Genomic DNA, 12,287 nt, shown 5'->3' on the forward strand with positions numbered 1-12,287 from the left:
GTTTATAAGAAGTAGTCATTAATGCTCTTTTATGGCGGCCTTTTAGTGCCAAAAGGGAAGCTTTTAATTCTAAGGCACGGCAGCCTGGCTTGCCTTACTTAATCCGGGGGACTGGGTTTTGTCGAACGTAGCTCTCCAAGTGGTCGTTTTTTTTTTCCACCTCCGACTCTAAACTCCCAGCTTGAGGCTGGAATAAACTGCATGTGGTCTCCCTTTGCTGTGACAACTGGCAACCAGAAAGACGACAGTACACAAAACAAACAAACATATGATCATCATCAACGGTTCCTTCAAGGCAATGTATGGCGTGCCAAGCAGCTTTTGATTAAGTTATTTTAAACTTCTCCGCTCTCCATTATTTGGTCTTAGATTACATTCATCATTTTTGAAATGCAGTGGGTTTTAAGCACCTTTTTTTTCCGTCAGCACATATGTGGCATTTTGATTTATTAAGCAATCTGAAGTATTGGATATGTGAGCCCTTGCCCTTGCCCAGTTACTTCTTTATTTTGTATGCATAGTAACGTATGGCAATGATGAATTAATTTCACTCAAGCACAGAATCTGTGATTATTTAAAATGGTAACCATATCTCGACTTGATCAGAGAGCTGTGAGCAGTCAGCAGACTGTGAAATGTAATTTCTATTATTTTATTTCTTTTATTATTTTCATCTCACAAACCAAAAGAATTCCAGCCGTCCCCCTGAAATGCGAACTGAGAATGAACGGACGTCTGGGATCACGGATTTACAGGTCACTCTTTCCCCCCCTTTTTTGTGTGCAATATATACATATATTTTTTATTTATTATTTATTTTGCAACTCGTGCATATTAAATGAGGGAATGGATCAGTGTTCTCGATCGAGACACAGTGGAGAACATCCTAACGTTGAAAATAGATAGTCCAGTGTGTGTGTGTGTGTGTGTGTGTCTAAAATTCCCCAGTGTTCCCCAGACAGTGTTGCAGCACAGCAGACAGCTGTGTATTCCCACGAGATGGATGGCCAGTGTCACAGTGTGTGTTTACTGCACATGATGGAGCGGGAGACAGGGCAGGTAATGAGGCTACATTAAGGGCTTTTAGAGCTCGCAAACAAAGATGGAGGGCTGCTTCTTTTCCCTTTAATGATAGGTGTGAGTGTGTTAGTGTGTATGTGCGAGAGAGAGAGAGGAGGAGAACGAGGGAGAGCGAGTACTTGTTTGAGGCAACAGAAGGCTGAATTCTCCTTACACCTTTCGCCGTGTCACTTCTCGGAAAGATGGAGGAGAAATTCTCTCGATCTCGGGGCCCAATGCGTCGTCGGGACAGTTTCTCAGATCCCGTACACCTGATGGACGAGACAGATTTGTGAAGTGCACGATTTGGGGAGTAAATATTTGCTCGAGCTGAAGAGGAATAGCGAGCGAGGGCCGTGGTCGCACGAGGAATGAGACAGAAGCTGAAGCTTTGCAAATAAAGTGCCTTTGTCTCTTCCCTTCATTTGGAAATGCCTTTCTTTCTCTTGCGCCTCCACCTCAATAGAAAAGTTGGAGCCATCGGCGGTCTTTGACGACGGTAAATTGAGAGAGAGCGCAGACGAGTTATCTCCGCCTCCCCGCCACCTAAACATTTAGTATCACGATCATCTTCGTCCCCGTTTGACATACATCTACCAGGGCAATAACAGGCTTCCTCTCGCGATAATAAGTGGTATCGGTTCTCCCCTCATTGGAAGATTATGGCTCGAGGAAATGGCATCAAATAGTGGGTGTGTTGAGACGCAGGACACCGGCAATTTACAGGATGTCAAACACACGTGCGGGCAAGCAGGCAGCTTTGAAGCCGCCGCCACGGCAGATCCGGGCGAGGGACCCCGGTTGAGGAGGGGGGGGGGGCTTCTTCCGGCCCAGTTGGTTTAGTACAGGGTCAGGGCTGGTATCCCTCAGGGAGAGGGCACAGGGCATCGTGGACCTGTGGTATACGCACACACGCACACACGCACACACACACATGCACGCACATATAGATACATGCATGCATACAGTCACACCCTCAGGTGCCGAGTATTGTCACTATCTGTCTCTCTTGAGTAGTGTGTGTGTGTGTGTGTGTGTGTGTGTGACAGTTCCATCACCCCCGCAGTCGTATCCGCAGCTCGGCCGCTCATCACTGCAGCACGGCTGTGTTTCTAATTGACATACCTAATTGGCAGATTTGAATGCCGCCTTTAGATGGCTAATTAATTTATCTCACCGCTGTCATTAAGGTTAAAGCACCATCTGATCTCTGCGAATATACTTTGCATATATCTGCATTATCATTATGTTGCTGTTAGACATATTGCCACCATTTTATTTTTTTGGAGGAGGGCGAGAAGATTATGGCACCGAGATTAATCCGGGCGTTTTGGGCTTTTATCGTTTGTGTATTAAATTCAAATTACGTCTCCGGGGTTTTTTTCTTCTCAAGCTGTGATGTCTAATTTTTTTTTTTCTTCTTTTTTTTATCCCTATTTTTTTGGTATCATATTAATGTTTTAATAATCACGTGCGAGTGCATTAAGAGCACATTCAATTCCCAATCTTCCTTGGATTTCCGTCGTGGATTGCATTCAGATGTTATTAAAAATCCTTATTTCCTTGTCTCGTATATCTTCAAGTTTTCCGCGCATCCATCGCTGTTCCAAGAAAGGGAAAAAAAGAAGAGATATCCAAGCTCCATTAGAATGTTCATAAAATTATAGTAAAGGCAATCAGACAGTCTTTCTCTGAATATTTTAAACATTGGGCATGTAAAATTTATGCCTAATTTGAATACTTATTAGCCGGCTGATCTCGGGCTGCAGCCTTGAGTTCCTTACGCTGAGATTCATCACCGGATTGGTTGTCACATTGTGCCAGTCTCCCCCCTCCCACCTCCACCACCACCACCACCACCTTCCTCCCTCCCTCCCACCCACTCTCCTTTTCTTTTCTCTCTCTTTCACACTCATTCTTTTCATCTGTCTCTCTCCGTCACCCCCCACCCTCTCTGCTCCTCTCTCTCTCTCTCTCTCTCTCTGTCTTTTTTCTGTGTCTCTCTCCATCAGTAGTGAGCGGTGCGGTGTTTAACAGGGGCCTGTTTGTTCACAAGCACGCCTCGTCCTGGCCTCTTCCCTATTTACTTGTGTCCCGGGCAGCTGTCGCCCTGCTCTGTGTAACAGCTCAGTCCTGTTTGTTCTCCCTGCTTGGATCCTGTTTATCCTGGCGGTGGACATCCTTTAAGGCCTGTCCTGTATCTGCCCCTCGTCAAACACACACACACACACACACACACACACCCGCAGACACAGGGAAGGACGTGTACACACTTCTATTAAAAACGGTATTTACTGGCCAAAGAATACACATGGTACCTTGTGGGCTTGACACAAATACTCACATGAACACACACACACACACACACACACACACACATACACACACAGCCATAATCACCATTCACCCCTCTTTTGTTGCATGCATGTGGATTAGCTGGCACTGGGTCCTCCACAAGATAGTGAAAGTTTTTTTACCGCCCCTTTTTTACAATATGAATCGTCTCAAATATCAATTTTCGAACATTACAAATAATTATTTTTCAAAATAGAGAAGGCAATCCATCATTGTGGGATACATTCTGAGTTTCCTTTTGTTGGGTCTGAGTGTCATTTATTTATTGCGAGGATGTCGACTGATGTCGGGGCTCCTCTCGGCCCCAGTGAAGGTGCAGAACATTAAATGCGGGAGAAAATGATAAAACATTTATTACTGGAGAGAGAGAGGAGGTAATATGCATAATTTATGCTGTTTTTAGCACAATCATTAGTGATATTCGTGATAGATTTTTTTCCTCTTCTTCCCCCTGTTTTCTCCTCTCTCTTTCACCAGTTTTACATATCTATGAGATGCCAACATTATTAATTCCATAACTTATATTTATTTTAAACATGGTTACATTTAAACCCTCCATAAACTTTTGATTGCAGCTCGGTTTAATTGTGTCTCGCTGAGAAAGGATTAGAAGAAAAAAATAAACATATGACTAAATAAATGAATATATCAGGTTTGATTAAAGCAGAGTGGATAAAGGAATCCCTCCAACGGATGACATACAAGCACCGTGCTCCGATGGAAACCTGTGATTTTATTCAGCCACAGCACAGATGACAAACCCATTACAGTGTTCATCACCAGCCCTGCACCATGTGATTTGGGGCCCCCCTCCTCCTCCTTGTCTCCTCCTCCTCCCCGCCACCAAATTTTAATTTTGCATGATTAGCTTTGCGTCATTAGGCAACTCATTCAGATGCGACGCACTAAAAATCGGACAGCCCTAAGACGTCAAATATTTCTCCGTGTGCCCGTGCTTCTGTTTGTGTGTGTGTGTGTGTGTGTGTGTAGCCTGGCTGTCCTAGAGTGTGAGGGAGAGATTGGGAATTAAGCATATGCTCATTTATGAATCACATAATGGCGCGCGCATATTTGTATCTACATTTTCTACAAATGTATTTTTATTATAAATAATGATGATGAAAAAAATAAATACAACTTTTCTTTCCTTCTTAAATCCAGATGCTTAGATGTATTTCCATATATTTATATGGATTTTTTTTTAAAACAGCATTCGCCACATTACCCCTCCCATTTTAAATATCACCAGGACGTGCATCTCTTTGTATTGCTTCATTTACACAATGAATGCATAATTGCTCCTCCTGAAACCCCCACCACCCTCTACCCCCCACCCCCCTCTTCTCTTTTCCCCCTCCCTCTTCTTTAAATGCTTTAATTTGCAGTGGGGGGACTGAGGGCTTGATAATGGAAGCGTAAAAAAAAAAAAGGAGGGAAAAAGGGGGAATTGTAACGAGAAGAGCCCTAACCGGTGCCTCTTAATCACTTCTAGGTTTTAAATCATGATGATGCAGGAGTCGGCCAGAGAGACAATAAGCAACAGTTCAATGAGTCAAAATGGAATGAGCACCCTAAGCAGCAGCCAATTAGAGGCTGGCAGCAGAGATGGGAGATCAAGCGCTGGTGACATGAGCAGCGAAGTAAGCACAGTCGAGCTGCTGCATCTGCAACAACAGCAGGTAAGTTGTGTTTCTCCCCGTCTCGTCTCCCTGCCGCTCTCTCTCTCTCTCTCTGCTTTCCCCTCGCTCTCCCACTCTGCTCTGCTCTCTGCTCAGTCAGCGCTGGGCTTTTCTACATCGACACAGTGAAATATATTTGTTGTGTTGTTTCATGGGTTTTGTATTTTTTTTGTTCATTGGGTGGGGAAAAAAACAAACATTGTTTACTTAATGGGCTGTTTGTGTTGTTGGTGTGTTTCCACGCTGGTTTGTTGTGCTGTCAGCATGTTCTGCCTGAAGCTTTTTCCTGCCGAGTGATGACAATGTTTTGCAGTGACTGTTTTTTAGTTGGTTGTATATTTTGAGTGGGTGCTTTTGCATTGGCAGTTTTAGTCGTATTTATAGAGACGATGTTGCAGCAGCACAAAGCCATGCTACAGTTAGAGTGTGTGTGTGTGTGTGTGTGTGTGCGTGTCGGTGAGAAGAAGAAGGAGATAGACAGAGAAAGGGAAAGAATGTGTTTGTTGGAGCATCGTACGGACCCGTTTGGGTCGTGTGTATGCGTGTGTGTGCGTGTGCGTGTGTGTGTGTGTGTGTCATGGCAGTGCTGCATCCACCAGAGGGCCTCCTAACTCGGCACACACACACATACAGACCACAGAGCCACCAGCGGCAGAGAAACCTTTGACCGGGCCACATTTGAAAGACCTATTTGCAGTTCCCACAACTAGAAAGTCATTTAGATATATATTTTTTTAAACCGTATTACTTTTCCGACTGACTTGCTAGTATTGTTCTCTTCTGTTGGATATTCATGGTATGGGCAAGTATGTGATGCTCTGTTCTCAATCTCTTTAACTCTATCTTTACATGTTTTTTTATATCCATGTTTTATTGCACCGGCTCTATTCTTCTCCCAATCGGAGCAAGTTGAGGGTGAATGAACTGCAGGGGGTTGTTAGAGTTGGTGGTGGTGGTGGAGGAGGAGGGGTGGGGGAGTTGTGAAAGTCAGTCGCCAGCAGAGTGGAGGAGTCAAGTGTCTCTTGTGTCTTTTCACGGTGAATGATGGCTCTGACAGTTCGCCAAAAGAGCAGTGGGAGACGAGGTCAGAGGGCCACGCTTCTGGGTGGATGGGGGACAACGCCGCGGGTCGGTAATGATGCGCGCTTGTCCTTTTTTTTCGTTTGATGGGGATTTTCATGCAAGCGTGTGTGTGTGTGTGTGTCTTTGTGTGTGTGTGTGTGTGTGCGCGCGTGTGTACATTTCGGAGGCAGCTGAAAGCCTGTGGTCAGTGTGGTCGGGGCAAGAGAATAGACGACGGCGTGCTTCTGCATGTGCGCAGAGGGGAGGCGTTTGGTGTGGTGAAACGAAGCATGTCCCGCAGGCAACCCCCCCCACCCCACCCCGACTCGCCCCCCCCGACTCGCCACCTCTTCCATCGCCCCCTCACCCCCCCCCCCCGCCCCCATTCCAACTCGACACCCATCCTCCATCCACAGCGCCACCCCAGCAGCGGTCCTGCCGGTGGCTGCAGCGGCATCACAGTGCTGTGGCCTCGGCCCCCCATTTATCTCCACTCATTCCTCCTGTGCACACTCACCTGATTGGGGTCAATTCTCTCTCTCCCCCCCCCCCCCTCTCTCTCTGTCATCACTCTTTTACATTTGAGGGTGTTGGGCGGAGGACTGCTCTCTCTCTCTCTCTCTCTCTCTCTCTCTCTGTGTTGATGCTCTCTGCAGATAGAGAGGGTGAAATAGAAAGAGATAGAGAGCCGGATAACAAGATAACGTTCATCTGTTGTACCATAGGACTTAAAGTGTTACATTGCACTAGGAAATAGAATTGCATTGTTCTGTACAAATAATTGTTTGCCTTGTTCGAGATTATATTAAAATATTTTGTTTCCCTTTTTTTCTCCTTTAAATGCCGTAAAATAAATATGTATAAATAATTGTATTTCACAACAAAACGCCTGCATTTACACATTTATAGATCTAATATGAGCCCACGTCACTGCGATTAGTGCGATTGACATAAGCGAAGAAAAGTGTACGCGCGCATGTAAATGTTAACTCGACAAAGATGAGTCGTTTGGATTGAAAAAAATAAAAAGATGAAATAACAAAAGTGAACCGGGCCACGGCGGTGAGCGAGAAAAGCGACGTCAGCATAAAGTGTCTAGTTAAGTCTGAGATGGACGTGTACGGCTAAGAGCTGGTCGTGGTGGGCGGGGCCGGGGGGCAGTCGTGTGACAGCGTGAGCCTTGTAAAGAGGCCGGCCCGACCTGGAGACGGACACATTGAAATGAGCAGTCCAGCTAACAGGTCTCTGGAGGCTTTTTAAAACAGGGGCCCGGTGCCGTTAACTTCACACACACTTCCTGTGGCGTGCTCACACTGCATCTCTTTGGAGAGAGAGAGAGAGAGGGAGGGAGGGGAGGAAAAGAGAGATAGAGAACAAAATATGGACTTCTTTTTTTTACGCATGTGTCCGCACAGAGCCGTGCTATTTTGCCGTTGTTCGTGTGCTCATCTGAAGATGGCGATGCCGGCAGGTGTGAGCGCGCGCGTGTGTGTATCAGTGAACGAGTGTGTGTATGAAGCGTGCATTTGTGTCATCATATATTCATGCGTTCATCCATCCTTGCACTTTTTTTTTCTTTCCTTTTTTTGTTTTTTCACCTGTGTGAAAAAAAAGAGAAGAAAATTCCGGTCCACGTCTGCTGCGGGTCCATTTTGAAGCGAGGCTGTTGGGTGTAATTTTCCATCCGTATTTGGAATGACATTGAGTGGTCCAGTGGGTATAAAAGCTCCAGTCTCTCATCACGCTGCTGGGGGGGATGATTAATAATAAGCACTGATGAATTCTCCACTGTCCCTGTGGGTTGTGCCATTACCTAGCTGCTCCAAAATACCACCTGCAGCTTATAATTAGAAAAGCAGCATCTTATGGTCTCGTCGCCTCAGATTCGGCCCGACATGCGTATAGGACCCGGATCAAGACTCGAAGTTACAGGAGCAATCTTTCCATATTCAAATATTGATGGTTTACTTTTCTCCTCAAATCAAATAAAGCAAATTATTTAGATTTCATTGCAAATCCTGCACATATGATCTGAAATATAGTCTATCCAGGTCATCAGTGCTCGACGTAAAAAAAAAAAAAGAAGCCACACACACACTGTTATCCATGTGTATGAATCATAACCGTCGTGTCACAATTGAATTTCCAGCCCCTAATTTCTGCCCGGGTTTCATCACCCCATTCCCAAGGTTGTCTAAATAGACCTAATTTGATTTGAGATCACAGATTAGATACCAACTGTATCTGATTGCAATTTGCCAGCTGCAGATATGTATCAGAGCAAATGATGAATGTTGCTCAGCCCTAATTACTATGCTAAAATGATCACTATGAAAGAAGAAAAAAGAAAAAACCAAGCGCAAAAAGAAAATTGTGCTGAGCTCACATTACCCGTCAATTAATCATTGGCCGTGGTATCTGGTAGTTTAATGTTTTAATATTATATGCTGCTATGTATGTACGCGGGAGGTATGCATTGATCTTTGGATCTATACCATAATGTCCCGTAATGAGGCTGTTAGTTGATTACAGTGGTCTGTAGACTTAATCCTGCCAGGGTTATCAGTGGGATTGATGAGCCGATAGTCAGGACCACTGCCCCCTCCGAACGGACTCACTGTACGCAGTCTATTGATATTCAGAGGAAGATGGAGGCGCCGGCTTATCTTCTGTGGCCCAGTCAGGGGTTTGAACCAAAGACCCCTGACTAGCTGTGGGAACCAGCCTCTGTCACTACAGCCTGCATCCAGATCATTAAACTAAGACATGATGAGCAAAAGGCCACTTTACAGAATTTGCTTTGTGTTCATTTGCTTTGCTTTTGCCCAAAAAATGCACTCGACACGAGATAGTTGCCAACACGTTGGTAAACGGGTGAGTTATGCATTGCGGCGTTTTTTTCTTCTTCTTCCCGAAGCACATGATGCAGCAAAATGCAAACTATTCACCCCCATTTAAATGACTGCAGCATTTTGACATAAATTACAATAAGTGCGCAGAGGTGCCATCTTACTTCCAGGCTACCGCTGTCGCGACACGAGAGCTCGGCACCGGTCCAACTTGAGAGTGACAGCAATTAACCTGCCTTCCTCGTTGTTTAGCTGGAGGAGATAGAGGGGATGAGGAATGTGACAGCGAGTGATGGGTAATATTTAGGGTTTAGGGGCAAATTAAATTCTCCCCAAAATGAAAGCCATTAGGGAGAAAGTTACCCCACAGACAAAGGACAAAATGAAGGTCTGTCTGTCTGTCTGTGTGTGTGTGTGTGTGTTGGCAGGTGTGTGCACGCTCACACACGTGAGCTCACCTCCCTCTTTCAACAAGCCGACTTTGTTGTTAAGTGTCGTTAACGGCTTAAGATACTGACACCCGATGTTCACCCATCACCCCTCACAAGCAAACCTCAAGCATCTCTCTCTCTCTCCGTGCCCTTTACCTGCCTCCCTGTCTTTCTCTCTCCGTAACGTATTTGAGACCCACTCAAACACACACACACACACACACACACACCTAAGATGCAAATCTGGGCTTTGCCCTTGAGCATAATTTAAAGGCCTAATCACCCAGACTGTCCCCTTTTGGATGGAAAGGGGAAGGAGGGAGGGAGCACGGTGTCTCTCATTTGCACACTTACACAAAGAAGCTCATTAGGTTTATCTTTCAGGCCGGAGATTGCCCCACTCAACTGTGTAAATAAGACACTGGCCTCGGCCTGACGCATCAATCACCTCTCCGGACAGCAGACAGACCTCGGCTGAAATATGAACGATTTCATAAAAGGAACCTTTTGTTCAGCGTCATCATCCGCGGGAAGATAAGGGCTCCCTGTAAAGGCTGGAGGAGCATTAGGAAGCAGCATGCGCTGGATGTCTTTGTAAAATTATTTCCTCCTTTCAGTGAAAAGACAGCTATAGTCGGCGGTCCTCGGGTCCGACTTATTTACAATGAAAGCCATCCTTCTGTGTATCGGCAGACCGTCCCTACAGAATAGTACATACAGGCCTGTGATATATAGGCCTGTAGTTCCCCCCTCCGCGATGACACTAAAGATATAGGGTGTGAATGACAGCATCGCTCCTGTTTGCCCGCCCTTCCCCAGACAAAACACAGTATTATTCTATTATCTGTACAGACGCCACCTCTCCCTCCGTCTCCCCTTTACTCGCTTTTTTTTCTTCTCTCCTCCGTCTCATTCTTCAGCTCCTCCTCGAGACCCGGGCTGTCCGTCTGTGTTTAAGACACATTACATGTGGCCTCCTGGAATTTACAGTGGCGCTCTCCACAGTAACTCCATTTCGCACCCGGAGTCCCCTGAGAGCACGGCGAAATGTCAAGCTACAGGGCTTGAAAGAGAGGCGAGGAGAAAGGGACCCAGGGCGAGAGAGAGAGAGGGAGGAATAAGGAAGAGAGGATGAGGGAGATAGAGTGAAATGTGCCGGTCATAAATACTTTTGGCTGTTTTATGCTCAAGCAGTCGGGATTGCGGTCTACGAGTCGAGGGTCAACACGCTACCTGTCGTGTGTGTGTGTGTGTGTGTGTGTCTTTGTGTGAGAGAGAGAGAGAATGTGTCTTTTGTGTGTCAGATCAATGCCACAGAGGTCACTTGCTGTGGACAATTAATTTTTTTCGCCCAATGCCAGACACACTTATAGTAAAACTGAAAGGGCACGTAGATAAACATTTTCATAGATTCCAATGATAAATAAATGTAAGGGGAACCCAGTTGACATCATTCGATCCGGATCAGGCCTTCGGTTTGACCTGACACTTTCTCTCTCTTTCTCTCCCCCCCCCCCCCCCCCCCCTTGTGTAGCACATTAGCCCGGTGATAAATGAACTGGGTCAGGGTTAACCATCTCCGTATAAATAAGAGGCAACCATTCAGAAGCACACACTGTGGCCAATAGTCCGGCAGTCTCGAGCCAACCTCGCGCGGGCCCGGATCAATGGCCACTTCACAACTCATTTCCTTTTACGCCTCCCTAACTGCCCCCCCCCCCCCACCCCGCTCCAGCTCTGGGAAATAAATGGCACTGGATCCATAAGTCCACTCCGACAAACACATATGGAGGCATGCATACACACTTCGTGCGAACACACACCTGCACACACACACACCCCATGAGCGGACTGAGCAATCGCTCCGGCTCGATACTCGGCCAGCGATAATTTATCCGCGCGACGCCTCGCCGGCGAATGGCGCCTCATCTCTCTCCGCCTCACAATGGAGAGCAGGCATTCTGTCACTCCCCTGTTGTTGGCTTAAACAGAGCGGCCCGCCGTTAATACGGCGGGGCGGGGCGTTACTGTCACCCGCCGCCTGGAAATACACGTGTAAAAGGCTCCGTTTTCCTCTAATGTGGAGTTAACAGTAGAGAAAACATGTGTGTGTGTGTGGGGGGGGGGGGGGGGGGGGCGTTCAAATGCATGCAAGGTAACGCATTGCTGTCTGCTGCTTTTTCTCTCCTTCTTTTTCTTCTGTAAATGGTTCCCTCCCCCCACCACCACCACCCACCCCAAAAAAAGGCAAGTGGCTTATAGTCGTTTGATAGGCCACGACACCGCTATCCATTTAACAGAGCTTAAAAAATCCTACATATGCATATGCCGGGGTGTCTTAAGCTGACAACCAAAAGACGGGATTTGCTAGAAGGCAGCTTTGGAGTGTTGTGAATTTAACAAGCATGTCTAGCATTACAGTTCCTCTCCGCTTTCGCCATGAATAGTAACAAATCAGACTCTGAAACGCTTGCCCGATGGTTTGTTGTGTGTACTCCCCCCTCCCCCCCTTCTCCAACTCGTATTAAAATGACTTCCAATCTGGTTTAAGAAGATGACTCGTGGCATCTTTACCGCCACCTGTGCTCTCTTCCTCTAATGCGCCCCGGAGTCTCGACGAACAGATTCCAGGTATCATCTTTTCTCTCCCGTCGCTCCGATTACCTTCATCCATGAACCATTTTTTTTTTTATACATAAATGGCTCGATCCTCCTCCTCCCAAGTTGTTTGTCGTCGTGACGCTCACCGGGCTGCGCGGGGAGACGCTTTGCCTCCAAACCAACCGTCTCCGTCTGTAAGAGAGCCAGCCGGGCCTCTCAGCCCCTCTCCTCTTCGCAGCTTTTCACACAAA

At 46.5% G+C, this 12,287-nt stretch overlaps 1 protein-coding gene across 1 annotated transcript in view; it reads left to right on the forward strand.

The window, feature by feature from the left end:
- foxp2 (forkhead box P2) overlaps positions 1-12,287 on the forward strand; it is a 103,153-nt gene that overhangs the window by 36,376 nt on the left and 54,490 nt on the right. The window contains 1 exon segment of the mRNA XM_056424832.1: positions 4,907-5,093. Within this exon segment, the coding sequence (XP_056280807.1) occupies positions 4,917-5,093 (177 nt within the window). The 5' untranslated portion in view covers positions 4,907-4,916.

Source organism: Pseudoliparis swirei, chromosome 10 (genome assembly GCF_029220125.1).
Source record: "Pseudoliparis swirei isolate HS2019 ecotype Mariana Trench chromosome 10, NWPU_hadal_v1, whole genome shotgun sequence".
NCBI lineage: Eukaryota > Metazoa > Chordata > Actinopteri > Perciformes > Liparidae > Pseudoliparis > Pseudoliparis swirei.